Source organism: Harmonia axyridis, chromosome 2 (genome assembly GCF_914767665.1).
Source record: "Harmonia axyridis chromosome 2, icHarAxyr1.1, whole genome shotgun sequence".
Taxonomy (NCBI): Eukaryota; Metazoa; Arthropoda; class Insecta; order Coleoptera; family Coccinellidae; genus Harmonia; species Harmonia axyridis.
Window position 1 is genome coordinate 1,687,550 of NC_059502.1, and position 19,163 is coordinate 1,706,712.

The 19,163-nt window shown below is 31.3% G+C and overlaps 3 protein-coding genes across 4 annotated transcripts; all 3 read right to left on the minus strand.

Annotated features, from left to right (window-relative positions):
- Positions 1–495: 495 nt before the first annotated feature.
- On the minus strand, positions 496–8,655 carry LOC123672612 (zinc finger Y-chromosomal protein 1-like). Its single transcript, XM_045606785.1, has 3 exons — positions 8,468–8,655; positions 6,911–8,176; positions 496–1,139 (listed from the first exon to the last, which is right to left on the minus strand). Exons 1-2 carry the CDS (start codon positions 8,521–8,523, stop codon positions 6,973–6,975), a joined length of 1,260 nt encoding a protein of 419 aa, XP_045462741.1. The 5' UTR covers positions 8,524–8,655; the 3' UTR covers positions 496–1,139; positions 6,911–6,972.
- A 2,187-nt stretch (positions 8,656–10,842) lies between these two features.
- Positions 10,843–15,967, minus strand: LOC123672091 (zinc finger protein 91-like). Its single transcript, XM_045606076.1, has 3 exons — positions 15,754–15,967; positions 14,185–15,225; positions 10,843–12,163 (listed from the first exon to the last, which is right to left on the minus strand). The coding sequence occupies exons 1-3, from the start codon at positions 15,807–15,809 to the stop codon at positions 10,957–10,959; spliced, it is 2,304 nt and encodes a 767-aa protein (XP_045462032.1). The 5' UTR covers positions 15,810–15,967; the 3' UTR covers positions 10,843–10,956.
- Positions 15,968–16,830: 863 nt separating this feature from the next.
- LOC123672615 (zinc finger protein 714-like) lies at positions 16,831–19,001 on the minus strand. 2 transcript variants are annotated; one of them, XR_006746339.1, is made up of 3 exons: positions 18,842–19,001; positions 16,970–18,138; positions 16,831–16,937 (listed from the first exon to the last, which is right to left on the minus strand). XR_006746339.1 is itself a non-coding variant. In XM_045606787.1 (2 exons), the coding sequence occupies exons 1-2, from the start codon at positions 18,895–18,897 to the stop codon at positions 17,034–17,036; spliced, it is 1,161 nt and encodes a 386-aa protein (XP_045462743.1). In that variant the 5' UTR covers positions 18,898–19,001; the 3' UTR covers positions 16,831–17,033. The 2 variants fall into 2 exon arrangements, 1 of the variants encoding a protein (XP_045462743.1); XM_045606787.1 differs by having other exon boundaries at positions 16,831–18,138.
- Positions 19,002–19,163: the final 162 nt, after the last annotated feature.

Consider the following 19,163-nt stretch of genomic DNA (forward strand, 5'->3'; position numbering starts at 1 on the left):
TTTTTCATTTGTACTTGGAATGCCTTCACACTTTCCAATTTATGTCTGCTGATTCCACTGATCAGCATTGTTTCTTTATATAACTTATGTTTTATTTTATTTCCAATTTTTTTATTCGTAACAAATCTACAAATAGAAGTCTTTAACAAAATTCTCATCTAGACGTAACTCACGCCAAGTTTTATAAATTACATTGTGCATATTTCTATATTTTCTTTTTAATTTTTCACAGGCAACTAGTCACATAAAAAATCAGTTTTATTGAACACGTACCAAAGATATTTGCAGTTAAAAATTTTTTGAATCAACTCAATAAATTGGAATAATTAGTTCTTTTTATATCTCTCAATCTATATTCTTGAATCTTGTACGTTCAATATGCATTTTAATATCACATTATAATAAAATATAGTTGAAATAATAACAAGTCAAGTATATAAACATTTTATTACCATATATAACCTTTCATACATTCTTTCAAAATTTTAATTATGTAACTTTTAGAGACCAAAATTCAAATTACGTTTCATATTGAAATAAACAGATTTGATATGTAATTTCAGATCGAAAATCCGATTTTCCGATATTTTTTCTTTTTGTGAAATTATTGATAAACAGCATAATAAAATATTATTAGAAGATAATCATATATAAATAAAATATTATTGAAGATGATAAACTATACCCTCAAGATATCAATTTTAATAATAAAATATAGTAAAAATAGAAAAATACATAGAAAAATATAGGTCAAGTATATATTCATATAATATTTCACAAAAAAAAAACATTCAAGTTGCTTCAAATTGAATAAGAGAATCTAGATGTGTTTTTAGAAGAAGTACTTATTTGTCACACTTATGTGCATTTGAATGAAAAGAATTTTTGTGATTCTAGATCAGATTTCCGATTTGTAGCATAATTACACATTTTGCGCTTATATCTCTTCAAATTGAAATGAACATAATCTATATGTGTTTTCAGATTTATTATTTGTAGCATAATCACAAATGTGGCCATTTTAAGGCTTCAAATTCAATGAACAGAATCTATGTGTCTTTTTAGGTGAGATTGCCGAATTGAAGCAAACTCACATAAGCGACACTTATGTTGCTTTGAAATTAAATGAATAGATTCTACAGGGTGATTCACCGGGATGGCCTATTAGACGTTTATGGAAAACTAATCATAATTTTGAGCTGAAAATTTGCATATTGGGGTTTGAGACAATGATCTTTCTCCCTAAAATATTTTCAGATCTCTACGACTTCCGGTTATACCAGAAACAGACTACTACTTCCTTATTTCAAATGGCATACCCAGTATATAATTGCATCATTAGATAGCTTTTTTGATGGCAATTTCGGCAATATGCCATACCTTGGGTAGAAATTCAACGGTTCATGAGTTATTGGGATTCTTATGAAAAAAAAGGTGGCATTGAGGACTCACATTTTTTTGAATATTTCAGCAGAAAAAGCTTTTTTCCTTTTTCGATTCCACAAATACGTAGTATTATAAGACTGTTTTCGGCTTGGACGAAAAATGTACAGGGTGTTCATAAGAGGATCATGAACTTGAACAACTCAAATTCATCAAAACTCAACATTTTCAAATTAGAACCTATATTTCCTATTATTTCAGTCGATTCTACGTTCAAAAATAGTGGGGGTTACTTAAGCAAACCCTATACCTAAAATGAATACTTCAAGAGTTATCGGGGAAGAACTTCAAATGAGGAAAAACGCTTTTTATAACTGTGTTAATAACTGTCTGTTATTTGCGAAAACACAGAAATAAACTAAAATTCGATGATTGGATAACTAAATTTTACATTTCGTGAATTTTAATTAATTTTTCGTTGGGATTGTTGAGAAATCCATAAACCAATACAATTTTCAATTAGGAATAATTCATTACAATTCTTGATATGTCAAATTTAGGTATGAAAACATCGAATTTTAGTTTCTTTCTGTGTTTTTCGGAAATCGCAGACTACTCCACACAGTTATAAATAACGGTTTTTCCTCATTTAAAGTTCTTCCTCGATAACTCTTAAAGTATTCATTTTAGGTATAGGGTTTGCTCAAGTAACCCCCACTATTTTTGGACGTAGTATCGACTGAAATAATAAAAAATATAGGTTCTAATTTGAAAATTTTGAGTTTTGATGAATTTGAGTTGTCCAAGTTCATATTCCCCTTATAAACACCCTGTACATTTTTGGCCAAACCGTAAACAGTCTCATAATACTACATATTTGCGGAATCAAAAAAGAAAAAAAATTTTTTGGAAAAAGCTCTTTCTGCGGTAATATTAAAAAAAATGCGAGTCCTCATCGCCACCATTTTTTTCATAAGAATCCCAATAACTCATGAACCGTTGAGTTTTTCCCAAGGTATGGTATATTGCCGAAATTGCCATAAAAAAAGCCATCCAATGATGCAATAATATACTGGGTGTGCCATTCGAAATAAGGAAGTAGAAGTTTCCGGAATAACCGGAAGTCTTAGAGATCTGAAAATATTTTAAAGAGAAAGAGCAGTGTCTCAAACTCCGATATGCTAATTTTCAGCTCCAAATTATGATTAGTTCTTCATAAGCGTCTAATTCATTTGCTGCCCTCACTAAGTGAAAGGAGATAGAAAAATCCCGTAATTATCCCGTTTTTCTACCAATATAATTATATTATTGGATTTGCATTCATTCAAGAATTGATAAACACAAACGCGATAAAGTTGACCAGATGTCCCGAGAATCAGATAACCGCGGATAGCGAGGAAACAAACATGAGTTCCACGCCTGGGGATCTGATAAACCCTAATCAGAATGATATACAGGAGGTCCAGATGAAAGACACCACACAAGATAATTGTACACAAAATAATCGCTCCCCCTCGGAAAACATAATTGGATTTGATCAACATGGACAACCAGTTTATCAAGTCCCAAAAACTCACACATGGCAAAAAGTCACTAACAACAAGAGAAAAAGAGTTCATCGCCAATCTTCAGAAGAAAGTGCGGAGCAAATAGAAACAAACAACAGATTCCAACAACTCCAAAACGATGATGGCGGAAATACTTTACCTGATGAACAAGGAAAAGGAAGAAAACATAACGAAAGGGAAGTAATCCACAAACCTCCACCTATATATATTTATGGTGTGTCAAACTACAAGGATATGATAGCAAGCCTAACAACAGCGACCCCTCCTGAAACATATGTTGTTAAAAGCATGGCAAACAATATAATCAAAGTCAACCCAGTCAATTCAGAAACATATAGAAAATTAATACATCATCTAAGATCTGAAGATATCATACATCACTCCTATCAATTGAAGGAAGAAAGGGCTTATAGAGTAGTTATACGGGGATTGCACCACTCAATACCAATACCCGAAATTAAACAGGAGCTCGAAACAAAAGGCCATAAAGTGAGAAATATCATCAATGCCAAGCACAGGGTGAGTAAAGATCCACTCTCACTTCACTTCATAGATCTAGAGCCTCAAAAAAACAACAAAGAGATATTCAATCTGGAATTTCTTGGGCAAATTAAAATCAGGGTAGAACCACCAAAATTCAAAAACACTATTGTTCAATGCACGCGATGTCAAGATTATGGACACAGCAAAACATATTGCAGAAAACCCTTTAACTGTGTTAAATGTGGACAAGATCATGACAGTAAAAATTGCCGGAAACAAAAAAATACCCCAGCCACATGCGCACTTTGCCAAGGTGATCACCCTGCAAATTATAAAGGATGCTCTGTTTACCGTGACCTAATGAATATGAAAAACAGAAATAAAGGAAACAGAACTAATCCACAAAACCAAGTAACAACCAGTACTCCACAAGTCCAAACACTACCGCAACCAAGAAATAATAGTAAAACGAATAAAACCTACGCCCAAGCCCTAAATACTCAAGACACAGATGGCATACAACAACTATCAGAAAAACTAACAGACTTCCTGGAGGATTTCAAGAACTTATTCACACAACTGCTCAATCAAAACAGCATGATCCTAAGCATGCTCACTACAGTCATCAACAAATTATCTAACTAATGGCTACATCACTACGAATTGCTGCATGGAACGCCAATGGCCTAAAAAACCATATCCTGGAAATAGAATACTTCCTTGACATCAACAAAATCGACATCCTACTAATCTCAGAAAGTCATGCAACCAATTATACTGATATCAAAATACCTCGATACAACATATATTATGCAAACCACCCAGATGGAACAGCACATGCAGGATCAGCGATCATAATAAAAAATACATTTAAACACCATGAAGAACAGCCTTACATCACTGCCAAAATCCAAGCAACTGTACTGAATCTGGAAACCTTCAATTGGCCCCTACGTATAGCAGCAATATATAGTCCTCCACGCCATACAGTAACAACTGAAGAATATAACGACTTCATACTCACTCTAGGCCCTCGTTTTCTTACTGCAGGCGATTGGAACGCGAAAAATACCGCATTTGGGTCTAGATTAACCACCCCCAAAGGACGAGCTCTATATAGAACGATATTAAACAATAATCTCAATATCCTATCTACAGGGGATCCCACTTATTGGCCCACTGACTTGAATAAAATTCCCGACCTGCTTGATTTTGGAATAACTAAAGGCATTGGTGATGTACACATCAATATTGAATCCTGTTACGATCTGTCATCCGATCATAGTCCCATAATAATCACCCTTAGCACTCACCCGATCCAGAAGAAGTCTATACCAAAATTATGCACCGCAAAAACAGACTGGGAACTATTTCGGAAAACAATTGATGAAGTCATAACTCTGAACCATCGAATAAGTAATGACGAAGAAATAGAAGAAGTTGTTAAATACCTGACAGAAATCATACAATTCGCGTCCTGGACTGCTACACCAGATACGAGTGAAAAAGTGGAAATTCAAAATACACCACTATACCTTAGGCAAATGATATCTGAAAAACGAAGAATGAGACGACTATGGCAAAGAAGTAGAAACCCATCAGTCAAAAGGAATCTAAACAGACTAACTCACGAGATCACGAAAACCTTACAAGAGATAAAGAACAACAGTTTCCATAACTATATAACCCAGCTATCTCCTGACGACCATTCTTTGTGGAAAGCAACAAAAAAGTTAAAACAGCCCATAGTAAGCAACTCACCCATCAAAAAATCTAATGGAACTTGGGCTCGCACAAACTCTGACAAATCAACAGTTTTTGCTGAATATCTAGCTGAAGTATATAGTCCCAACCAACAAGGTAACTCTGACAGTGAAATCAAAGATTTTCTAAATGCTCCTAACCAGTCATCTCTTCCAATTAAGCCCTTCACACCGAAGGAAGTATTCAGTGAAATTAAATTATTGAATCCACGCAAAGCACCTGGACATGATCTTATAGTAGGAGACGTACTGAAAAACCTGCCACGGAAAGCCATCGTCCTTCTCACTACCATACTCAATAGAATTTTAGAAATAGGCTACTATCCAATGCAGTGGAAACTCGCACAAGTGATCATGGTACTCAAACCCGGCAAGCCACCAACAAACTGTGAATCTTACCGCCCGATTAGTCTATTACCTATCATGTCAAAGTTATTCGAAAAACTCCTACTAAAAAGACTAGAAGAAACAACACCACTGAAAGAACATGTGCCAGATCACCAATTTGGATTCCGTAATAACCATTCAACAATCCAACAATGCCATCGAATTGTCAACAAAATCAAAACTTGTCTTGAAACGGGAGAGTACTGCACCTCGGTGTTCCTAGATGTAAAACAAGCCTTTGACAGAGTTTGGCATGAGGGACTACTATACAAACTGAAAAAAATATTACCTGACCGATTTTACAAAATCTTGAAGTCATACTTGAACGACCGCTACTTGCAGGTTAAAACAGAGGACTCGTTATCCGATTATAAGACCATAAGATCAGGAGTTCCACAGGGTAGCGTACTCGGACCTATACTCTACCTGATATATACCTCGGATATCCCACAAACTGACCAGTCTACCATAGCAACATTTGCGGACGACACAGCAATTATAACCTCAGATGCAGACCCATTGTTATCATCCCAAAAACTACAAAATCATCTGGATGCTCTCTCTGATTGGCTTGAAAAATGGAAGATTGAAATTAACACCAACAAGTCCGCCCAGGTAACTTTCACCAATAAAAAAGGGAAACCCCCACAAGTAAAATTGCAAAACACACCCATACCTATCCAAACAGAGATCAAGTACCTGGGACTACATTTGGATGAGAAACTGACATGGAAAGCTCATATAAAAATGAAACGGCGACAACTCGACCTAAAGGTGAAGAAAATGTACTGGCTATTGAACAAAAAATCGAAGCTGTCTCTTGAAAATAAAGTGACAATCTATAAATGTATCCTTAAACCAGTGTGGACTTACGGAATAGAACTATGGGGATGTTCTAAGCCGTCCAACACAAGAATACTCGAGGCATTCCAGTCCAAAACACTGCGTATGATAGCAGGAGCACCATGGTACGTCACAAACTACAGCTTACAAAATGATCTGAGAATAAAATCAATAAAAGATACAATAACGCCAAGAATCAACAAATACAAGGACCGAACCACAAATCATGAAAATATAATGATAAGCAATCTTTTCGCCCAACCTCTCTTGGAGAAGAGATTGAAAAGAACCTGGCCCGAAGACCTCTTGGAGGAATGATTGTACGGAGAACCATTGATGGATGGTACCCGACTCAAGCCATGAACCAATACTTATAACATTTACTAATTACTATATAAGTAGATTGTAAATATGCAATAAACAGTTAATAAAAAAAAAAAAAAAATAAGCGTCTAATAGGCCATCCCGATGAATCACCCTGAATATGTGATTCTAGACGATTTTTCTAATTTGTTGTATAATCCGCAAATATGATACCTATAATGCTACAGATTCAAATGTACAGAATCTACGTGTGTCTTCAGATTAGATTTTGTATTTGAGGCATAATCACATAAATCACAAATATGCCGTTTCAAATTCAAATGAATAGATTTTACATGTAATTTGAGGGAACATTTCTGATTCGTAGCATAATCACATATTTTGCACTTGTGTCGTTTCAAATTCAAATGAACAGCATCTATATGTGTCTTCAGACAACCTTTAAGATTTGTAGCAAAATCACATAGGTGACACTTATGCTGCTTCAAATTCAAATGAACAGAATCAACATGTACTTTCAGAAAATAATTCTGATTTGTTACATAATCACACTTTTTGCATTTAAGTGGCTTCAAGTTCAAATGCACAGCATTTACATGTGTTTTTAGATGAGATTTATTATTTGTAGCATAATCACATATGTCACACTTATGTTGCTTTTTATTCAAATGAATAGAATTTACATGTGTTTTCAGATGAGTTTTCTGAGTTGTAGCATAATCACATATTCTACATTTATATGGATTCAATTTCAAATGAACAGAATCTACATGTGTTTTAAGATAACCTTTCCGATTGGTGACATAATCACACATTGTGCACCTGTGTGGCTTCAAATTCAAATGAACAAAATCTATATGTGACTTCAGATGAGATTTATTATTTGTAGCATAATCACATAATACACACTTATGTTCTTTTAAATTCGAATGAACAGAATCAACATGCGACTTCAGATGAGATCTCTGATTTGTAGCATAATCACATATTTTGCACTTATGTTGCCTTATATTGAAATGAACAAAATCTACATGTTTTTTCAGGTTATTTTTCCAATTCGTAACAAAATCACATATATGACACTTATATGGATTGGAATTCAAATGAACTGTATTCAAATGAACTTTGAGCTTGTATTTATTTTGAGAAGAAAAATCACAAAATTGACAAACTTGTTGCTGTGAATCAACAATTTCACCATTAATTTTATGTTCGGAGGTTAATTGAAAATTTTTAATATTTTCACCTTTTCTCTTCCTTCGTTTAGATGAGTTACTGGAGTTAACATTACTTTCAATTTTGGCTATGAATACTTCTCTGCTATAGACTTTACTTCCATCAATAAATTCTTCAACAACATCTATATCTTCAGTCTCAACCTTACATGTTTGACAACTTCCTCCTTCCTCTGCAAGAGCTTGAATACTGTAACATTAATATATATATTCGTTCTTGTTTTCACATTCAAGTTGGTGAATATGAACAATTTAATAGTTATAAGAAGTGTTTTTACTCAAAACCTTAGTAAATCATCAATTTATTTCAAATATCATAAGATCATAAAATACAAGTGTATTTATTTTTTGGTTTCAAAAATGAGTAGGTTTAATTCATTATTGGCAGTGCATTTCCTCGTTCATTGTTGAAGCAAATTATCTAGAATTCGAATCTTTCAATGGAAATACTTTTTATCACAGAAACAATTGTGCTACTCACGATTTATCAGTAGAAATGTTTGTTCTCTCATCCATAGAATACTGAGTAGGTTCCATTTGTCTTGGTAATAGTTTTAATCAGTAAGTAATAATATTCATTGTGAACTCCTCAATAAAATTCAATTCAATCTAATGTGACGAAAAAAAAGAATTTATTGAGGTTAGTTCAGTATTCCCAACCTCTCAATATGAACATTTTCTTAATGGATGTCAAAAATTCCCTACTTGATGTAGTTAACAATATAGAAAAGGTAGTTAAAAAACATTGTTCGATTTCGTCAATTGAAAAATAAAATACCATCTCGAAAATTCTCTCATTTCCATCTTAAAAAAAATAGCATAATCCCTTTTCCTTTTTGGGTGTTAAAGTTCCTTGCAGATGGCAACATTGGTTAAGATTCTAATATTCTGTGGTCGTCTTGCAAATTTCTTCTTCAGTAAAAATGATTTTTACCGAAGAAGGAGAGTCTCTCCGAAAAGTCTAATTATATATTTTTATACGAAATAAATAACATCATTAAAAACCTGAAACTTCCAAATATGGACTTATTTACCATAGAGATATTATAAATATTTATAAAATGTCTATGATTGAATCATATATAAAAATTTAAATACATAAATCAGATTTAAGTTGTTTCAGAAAAGAAAGAACACAATTCATATGCCTTTTGAGAGAAGCTTTCCGATGGGACCTTAAATCACATAAGTGGCATCTGTGCTGTTTCAAATTCAAATGAACAGATTGTGTATGTGCTTTGAGAGAGACTCTTTGATTTGACTCAAAATCACATAAATAACACTTGTATAGCATGTTGTGAACTGTATCAAGATGTTTTTTGGTTTTAAAATCACAATCACAGTATCGATGCCTCGAATTCAAATGAATAGATCCACATGTACTTTCAGATAAGATTTCTCACTAGTGGCATAATCGGATATGTAGCTTCGAATTGATATGAACAGAATCAATATGCGATTCGAGTGACGCTTTCCAATTGGTATCGAAATTGCATAAATGACACTGATGCTTCAAATTAGAATGAACAGAATTCATACGCGATTCTATGTCAGATTTTCGATTTGTAGCATCACACATTTTGCACTTATGTTGCTTTAAATTCAAATGAACAGAATCAATATGTATTTTTTAGATGAGATTTCTTATTCATAGCATAATCACATAAAAAAAATCATCTCCATGGAACGCATTTCTGCTGGTGAAGAAGTTGATTCAATAATGGATTATTCAAAAAATAGAATAATTAATTCATTCAATTAATATTGATTTATTCATATAAATATAAAATTTTACAAATCATAATAAAGTAAACAAATAACAATATAAGAAAATTAAATATAAAAAACTCATTAATACAACTGTTGTTAACATATGGATAAATATTAAGGACTCTTAGGCTACTTTTCAGATGATAATAAGTCTCTACATTACTAGAGATTACTAAATCCTCTGTTAATAGTTTTCAAATGTAATTTTAAAGAATAGTTACAATAGAAATCAAAATCACATAATTATTTTGCATTCAAAGAGAGGACATACATAGGATCTATGTATGTCTTTTGAAATGACATTTTTGTTTAGTAGAAAATCACATAAATCATATTTATGTTGCTTCAAAATCAAATGCCCAGGTTCTATATGTGAACTAAAATCTCATAAGTGACACTTATGCTGCTTGGAATTTTAATGTGCAGAATCTATATGTGCTGCATGTGTTTTATAAAATTTCTCATTTGTTGCATAATCACACTTATCTAGCTAATGAGCAAGATCTATATGTAATTTCAAGTGTGATTTATAATTTGCAACAAACAAAAGTGACATATAATATGTTGCTCCAATTCAGTATATATAAGACATAATATAATCACATAAGTGACATTTATGCTGCTTGACACATGTTTTTCAATTGTTTTCAGAATCACTTATGGGACAATGATGCTTCAAATTCGAATGAGTGGAATCTGTATGTGATGCTAGATGAGTTTTTTGATTCAAGATCTTGTAGTCCTACTTGTGATGATTATACCAGTTAATTGAATCTTTATTAATCTTCGGTACAGTTTGGGTAAATAGATACCAAAATTTATAATTAATTTATTCATCACAGTTACTAACTGAAAAAGTGTAGTACTGGACCAAAGTTTCTTTTTAAATTTTTTAACTACTAGTGGTACATCAAAAAAAAAGATCTGGAGGTAAACAGGCACTCTTCCAGAAAAAATATCACCCTGTAGATTTGCATTCAAAATTAACTTATCACATGCTAAAAACTTAAAATTGGAAGGTGATATGAGATAAAACTTGAAAAAAAAATCAAACTTTAATACCCTGTATCTCAAAAACAAAGAGTTTGCTGGTCCATGTTCGTAGGACTTTTTTTCTTGAAATGTACTTCCAATTTAGGAACATCTGTATAAAAATCATTCACATATTCATACATAAATTTCGTAAATTTTGTGAAAATTTTAATTATTCACTTCTAACTTAGAATGAACAGACTTCAAATGACGTCTAAGTGTAGATTTTTCATTGAAAGAATTATCACATGAATGACACTTATGCAGCTTCAAATTCAGATGAACAGAATCCACATGTCCTTTCAGATGAGACTTCTGATTCGCAGCAAAATCACACATGTCACACTTATATGGCTTTAATTTCAAATGAATAGAATCTATATGTCTTTTGAGGTCAAACTTGCGATTTGTCTTAAAATCACATAAGGGACACTGGTTTAAATTTAAATGAACAGACTCTATATGAGCTTTGAGAATAGCTCTCTTATAAGACCTAAAATCACATAAGTAGCACTTGTGTTGCTTCAAACTCAAATGGACAGAATCTATATGTGATTTCAGAGAAGAATACATATTTGAGCCAAAATCACATAAGTGACACTTATGCTCTTCAATATTCATATGAACGCATTCTATATGTGTTTTGAGGCCATTTTTCCAATTGGTTTCAAAATCGCATATTTGACATTGATGCTTTGATTGATTTGAATGCATAGAATTTATATGTGATTCGAGATGAGTTTTCTGATTCGAAGCATAATTACATATTTCGCACTTATATTGCTTCAAATTATGAACAAAATCTAAATGTCTTTTGAAGCATATTTTCCAACTGGTTTCGAAATCACATTTATGACACTGATAATTCTTCATATTCGAATGAATAGAGTCTATATGTTTTTTGAGACTTCTTTCCCAATTGGTTTCGAAATCACATAAATGACATTTGTGCTTCTTCAATTTCGAATGAACAGAATCCACATGTGTTTTCAGATAAGATTTGTTATTTGTAGCATAATCACATTTGTCACATTTATGTGGTTTTGAATTAAGATGGACAGTATTTAAATGAATATTTAGCTCAAATTCATTTTGAAAAGAAAACTTACAAAATAGACAATCTTGTTGTGAATCCATAACTTCACCATTAATCTTGTGTTCGGAGATTAATTGGCAACTTCTTTTATCTTTGCTGTTTTCCTCCATTTTGATGACATGAAAAATACCTTGTTCGGATGAGCCATCAATTTCATTTTTGGCTATGAATAATCCTTTGTTGTAGTTTTGAGTTTGATCAATAAATTCTTCGACAATATCTACTGCTTCAACCTTACATGTTTCAAGATGCTCTTCTTCCTCTTTGAAAACCCGAACACTGAAACATCAATTTATATTGTATATATATATAAATATATGTATATGTTCATGGCTTTCAGAGTCAGATTTTTCGACAGAGTTCCAAAATTCAGAGCATTCCAGTATCATTTCTTTTGTGGTCTCAAAATTAGTGGGATTTATTTCTTTATGAAATAATATTAATTCATTGAATTACTTATAGATGGAATGTTTGTGGTACTCACGTATCATCAACAGAAATGTTTGTTCTCCCCTTGATAGTATTCTCAGTAGGCTTCATTTTGCTTGGTAATAGTTCAATAGTAAATATTCAGCTATTCAGCACGCCAATAACATTCGACTGAATTAAAAACACAATCGTCCATTTATTAATTCTAGAGTCTAGATTCTGGGAAGCAGAGCCCCTTGCTGTGGACCAAAGTACTAGTTGGGCTCAGCTGCAAAGCTTAGTACACATAATCAAGTAATATATGAAAAATCTTAGAACATTAATAATCTGTCTATATTCTAAGTGAAAAATAAATAAATTAATCAAGATAAACTAGTTTAGTTTGTCTATGATCAAGTCATAGTCTTTGATTATGATGACCACAAAATAAAATATTACAAATCCAAAAAAGCTTCATCTTCATTAATGATTTGTTTAAGCACTAATACGCAACTATTCTTCCAATTAAAATAATACTTTCAACTTTGAATACGTTGCACTCCAGAATTTCCGATTTAAGGATAGGCTACGCCCTCTACAACATGCATTTTCATGTGTAGGAACAATCATTGTAAACCATTCGATTTGTGAACACCTAGATAGACGACATTATTAGTTAATCGATTCAATATTTGTATTGAAGACAAAAAATGAATTATCTGTACACAATACAAAAGTATCAGTTTGAAGTACTGAGCTGTATCACTTTCAAATTTGGCTACAATATGGCGAATAGTGACTCCATTAACTGAATAATGTAGTCCCTTAGTTCTTCTTAAATTTCTCTCAGTACTAATGAGCACTAATGACGATAAAACGATTTAATAAATTGGTAAATCGTTTTATCAATGCTTATATACTGAGAGAAAGTACGTTATTGAAGCGTATATATGTCTATGATGAAATGTCATAACCTACTGTACACAAATGTCAAAAAATTATACAGTGCTGCCACTATACCCTATTTAAATTGTATCATTCTTTGTATTCAAAAAGTGTAAAGTAAGTTTCATATTTTAATGTTAACCGTTTGATAGAGAACAATGAGCACATTTTGAGCATTATCTATCGTTGATATGGATTTATATTCAGCAATAATAAAATGAAGCAAGACTGCAATAGTCCAAATAAAAAAAATTATTTTACAGAAGAAATCTTTTTAGAAGACTGGAATTGGCTACAACAAATAGGCATTATTTCTCCTAATTCAGGAATCAATGTCCACGAAAGATTATAAATTATATTTTATTTTTCATTGTTCAAAATTGGTTGGAACACAAGTTATAATATACAGAAAACTTCATGAATTTTTTTTCTATTCACCATTTCAATTTGTGCATATTAGTGTCATAATACAATGAGATATATTTGAAATAACAAGACAAGTATATGAACACATTATTACTATGTAATCTTTCCAAGACATTCAAATTTTAAAAATTAAGAGATCAAACTGAATATTCAAATAATTTTGCAGAAGTGGACTCAAATTTGAAATGCATAAATATAATTTGAAAAATGTAATATTTGAACATACATACATACATTAGTATTACAATATTATAAAATATAGTGGAAATATCAAGTCCACTATACTACACACATATAATATTCCATAAATAAGAATCTTTCTTTGAATAAATAACCTCAATATCGATATTCAATAAAAACCAAGTGAATATACAATTCTAATTCATTAAATTGAATTAAACAAAGCTGTTGATGGGTTGATTCAAAATGAAAAAAATTAGTAATATCTCAGTAATTGCTTTACACATAATTTCATATATGAGTACCTAAATGGAATCACATTCTAAAATCAACATCAAATTTATTTAAGTGGCTTGATTTTGAAATGAACAGAATCTAAATGACGTTTAAGAGTACATTTCTTAGAGAAAGCCTTGTCACATAAGTCGCATTTATGAGCCTTCAAATTCAAATGAACACAATCTACATGTTTTTTCAGATGAAAACCCTGATGAGTTGCAAAATTACATTGGTCACACTTAAATGGCTTTGAATTCAAATGAACTGAATCTATATGTCTTTTAAGGTGAAATCTGCGATTTGAACTAAAATCACATAAATGACACTTGTGCTGCCTGAAATTTAAATGAACAGCATCTATGTGAGCCCTAAGAGAAAATTTCTTATTTGACCTGAACTCACATAAGTGACACTTATGTTGCCTCAAATTCAAATGAACAGCATCTATATGAGCCCTAAGAGTAACTTTCTGATTCGCACTAAAATCACATAAGTGACACTTGTGGTGCTTTAAATTCAAATGAACGGAATCTATATGTGTTTTGAGACATTTTTTCCAATTGGTTTCATAATCGCACATATGACACTGCTCTTTCAAATCTGAATGAATATGTTTTATATGTGCCTCAAGATTAGAATATCGATTAAAAGAAGCATCACAAATTTGGCATTTGTGTGGTCTCAAATCCAAATGAACAGATTCTATATGTCTTTGAAGGTGAGTTTTGCGTTTTGCTGTAAAATCGCATAGGTGACATTTATGAGGCTTTGAATTAGAATGAGCACTGTCAATATTAGGTTGATCTTCATTTTGAGTAGAGTTCTCACAAAATAGATCTTGTTGCTGTGAATCAATAATTTTCTCATCAATCTCGTGTTTAGGGGTTAATGGGAAATTTCTTTCATCATCACTGTTTTCCTCTGTTTTGAAGTCACAAGAAATACTTTGTTCAGATGATCCACTACTACTTTCAGTTTTGGCTGTGAATACTTCTTTGTTGTAGACTAGTCTTTGATCAATAAATTCTTCTATAACATCCAAATTTCCTGGTTCGACTTTACATGTATAAAATCTCTCGTCTTCCTTTTTGATAACTTGAATTCTGCAACATAAAAGCGACTTTGAAGGTTTCCACAGTGGATAACGGAGTTAGAAAATTCCGAAAATTGCACTGTTTCACCACTTTGCAGTATTACAGTGTCAATTTACAATCTATGGCCACAAAAATTCTGGAAATAAAACTTCAGAAAAAAAAACATACTATCATGCTTCGGAATTTTCCTACTCTGTTGTATTGAAGTAAAAATGAATTATTCCAGATGATAATTTGTTATTGTGTTGTATATCTGACTGACCCTGATATTAAATAAGAAGTTCTTCTTCATTAAATATAGTTAATCAAGTGTTCTAGAGTGATAGGAGTATATGAATCGAAGTAGTTTTAACAATAAACTCATTCCAAATACATTATAATAGTAATAGAGAGATAAATAGTTAACATTTCTTAAGTGGTTCCACAAATGAGTAAAAGTTAGTTCATTGTTTAGGAAAGTTCTCTAGTGAAAGTTAATTATAATAAAAACAACAAATTCATCGAATTACTTATAGAATAAATAATTGTGGTACTCACGTATCATCAACAGAAATGTTTGTGCTACCTTCGATAGGATTTTCGGCAGGCTTCATTTTGGTAAGTAATAGTTTTAATAGTAAGTATTTTAGTATTCAGCACAATACATATATATTGTATTATGTCTTTGGCCTAACAGTGTTCAACTAAATTAAAAACATAATCGGGCAGCAGAACCACAGATTACAGAATTATGAAGGTTAGAACCACAGATTACGGATAATATATCCGTAATCTGTGGTTAGAACCATAGACCTAATATCAAATATATATATATAAGGTCTATGGTTAGAATATAGAACAATAGTAACATAAATAATGTCTCTGATTATTATCTGCGGTTAGAATAATAGATTAACGAAGTAATAATTAGAATCTGTTGATTTCCAGAGTGATAAAAATGTTGAGGTTGATTGTTCAATAGTATTCTATGATTTTATATTTAGTATTTTGTGGTTCGTTTCATAGAGAAATGAATCCTTTATCTATGGTTCGATTAGTCATTGGCGTACGTATGGTGGTTAGAGGTATCCACAGATTATGGATAACATCCGTAATCTATGGAGGTATCTCTACCCTCCATAGGAATCATATATGGAATATTTCTATTATTTGGACTTTTTGTTTATTTATTTAACCATTGAACCTAAACCAAAAAAGGCGTACAAACTAATGAAACACTTGAAAAAAAAGGGGTTTAATGGATAAGAATCGATCTAATTTTGAGCTTATCTGTTCCAAATATATTGATTTCCTTGAAAATGATGGAAACTGCTTGAAATTGCAGAAGGGAAAAAATATAGTATACTTTACATGGGTTAGAAGTTTTTGTTCGTTTCAGTAATATTCAATTTAATCACTGGAAAATTAAATAAAAAAATTCACATAATCAAATGTTTATTTACAAAATACAATATGGCAATCCTGCTCATGAAATCAATTATGTTTTTTTATGATGAAAAATATAGGTTTCTAAAAAGGAAAGTACATTATATAAGAACCTTATTTCATTAAACCTCCAGTAATTATGTATGTATGTAGTTTATACATATGTAATATTTGATTGTACAAAAAAAATTTCAATTGAAAATAAAATATATTTCCGAACAATTATACAAAATATTATTCATTTCATTTAAGAACAAAGATTTCTTTGAAAAATCTTACAAATTTTACTTATGTACCTTAGATTTCGAATGAAAAGAATCAAAATGACGTTTCAGATCAGATTTTTGATTGAAAGTATTATCACATAAATCACACTTATATTGCTTCGAATTCTAATGAACAGAATTGATATGTCTCTTTAGATTAGCTTTCCTATCTGTGGCAAAATCACATATTTTGCACTTATGTTGCCTCGAATTCAAATGAACAGAATCTATATGTTTTTTGAGTGAAGGTTTTTGATTAGTAGCCCAATCACATAAGTGGCACTTGTATTGCTTCAAATTCAAATGAATAGATGAATGTAATTTTAGAGAGTAATTACGATTTGTAGCAAAATCACATATTTGGCATTTATATTTTTTTTCATTTAAATGACTAGAATTTATATGTCTATTGAGATGCGATTTATAATTAGTAGCAAAATTACACAAATCACATTTATGTTTCTTCAAAGTCAAATGAACAGATTCAATATGTTTTTTTAAAGAAGATTTCAGATGTGAACTAAAATCGCATAAGTGGCACTTGTGGTGTTTCAAATTTAAATGTGCAGAATCTATATGGGCTCTTAGAGAAACTTTTTGATTAAACCTTAAATCACAAGAATGACACTTGTGTTGCTTCAATTTCAAATGAACAGAATCTACATGTACTTTGAGACATGTTTTCCAATTGGTTTCAAAGTCACATATATGACACTGATGTTTTAAATTTAGATGAATAGAGTCTACATGTGTTTTTAGATAAGATTTGTCATTTGAAGCATAATCACACATTTTGCACTTATATTGCTTCAAATTCAAATGAACAAATTTTACATGCGTTTTCACATGACCTTTTTGATTCGAAGTATAATCACATTGATCACACTTATATTGTTTTTCATTTGAATGAATAGTGATTTTATGATAATTGAGTTCAAATTCATTTTGAGATGAGAACTCACAAAATTGACAATCTTGTTGAGTTGACTCAAGAATTTTCTCATTAACCTCATGTTCAGAGATTAATTGGCAATTATCTTCACTGTTTTCCTCCATTTTAACATCACAAAGAACACTTTGTTCAGATGGGTCATTAGAATTATCATTACTTTCAATTTTGGCCATTAATTTTTCTCTGACCTGACTTTCATCAAAAAATTCTTCGACAATATTCAAATTTCCATTATCACATGTTTCAAAACTCCCTTCTTCTTCCTTTTTGAGAACAAACCTGAAACATTAAAATATATATGTAGAAACAAACATAGAAGGCTTTCACAGCCGAATACTGTGTTACACTGAAATATTATTAATTTCATTGAATGATATAATCGTTATTCAATAACCTAGGTTTAAACACAAATGGGTGAAAAAATAATTGACCACATGGCAGAAAAAGGTGAATTCTTCGAAATCTCGATTTTTTAGAACCATTGGAACTACCAAAATAATTTTTACTATATTTTTATTGCTAATTGCTTATGATTTTAATGAACAGGATAATAGAGAAAACTACAATTCAAGGTTGTTGATTAACGATGTTTGGTTGTGTTGCCTAGTGATGGACAGTTGATCATCAAATTGTATTTTGAGTTGGTTGATAAATATAATTATGAAATTGTGTTCAACAAATAAAACTAAGTATTTCACTACAACAGTACATGAGTATGATTTAATTTATAATTGGCAGTATATTTTTTAGTTGATTTCATAAGTAGGTTCTCTATATACGTTAACTAAGAAAACTAAGTATTCCACTACAACAGTACATGAGTATGATTTAATTTATAATTGGCAGTATATTTTTCAGTTAATTTCATAAGCAGGTTCTCTATATACGTTAACTATGATAAAAATATAGTTATTCTGCCGAAGTCTCGTCAAAACAATTCATTAGACTATTTTTCGAAGAAATAATTATCTGTGGTACTTACGATTCATCGAAGAAAATTTGTATTTTCTCATCGATAAGGTATCCAGTAGGTTCCATTTTGCTTGGTGAAGTTTTATTAAGCTATTCAGCACATCACAATATAATAAACTAAATTCAAAACAATCAATCCGGCAAAAACAGAATTATGAAGGTTAGAACCACAGAATACTAACCAGAACCAGAGACTGTGTTAGAACACAGAACTATAATAATCTGAGGTAAGAATTTGTTACGATTCTGTAGATTGGCCAATTTTCATGTTATTAGAGAATAATTTTCGTATTCATTGTGGACAATCAAAAAATATTCAATTCATATCTGGA

Bases quoted from the DNA above. Each gene is read 5' to 3' on its own strand.
- LOC123672612 (XM_045606785.1), bottom strand. From the start codon at position 8,523: ATGGAACCTACTCAGTATTCTATGGATGAGAGAACAAACATTTCTACT. The intron at 8,177-8,467 runs GTGAGTAGCACA...TTAATGTTACAG, and splicing joins AACATTTCTACTGATAAATC to TATTCAAGCTCTTGCAGAGG.
- LOC123672091 (XM_045606076.1), bottom strand. From the start codon at position 15,809: ATGAAGCCTGCCGAAAATCCTATCGAAGGTAGCACAAACATTTCTGTT. The intron at 15,226-15,753 runs GTGAGTACCACA...TTTATGTTGCAG, and splicing joins AACATTTCTGTTGATGATAC to AATTCAAGTTATCAAAAAGG. The intron at 12,164-14,184 runs AATTTGATGTTG...TTGATGTTTCAG, and splicing joins AAAATCAAGCCACTTAAATA to TGTTCGGGTTTTCAAAGAGG.
- LOC123672615 (XM_045606787.1), bottom strand. From the start codon at position 18,897: ATGGAACCTACTGGATACCTTATCGATGAGAAAATACAAATTTTCTTC. The intron at 18,139-18,841 runs GTAAGTACCACA...TTAATGTTTCAG, and splicing joins CAAATTTTCTTCGATGAATC to GTTTGTTCTCAAAAAGGAAG.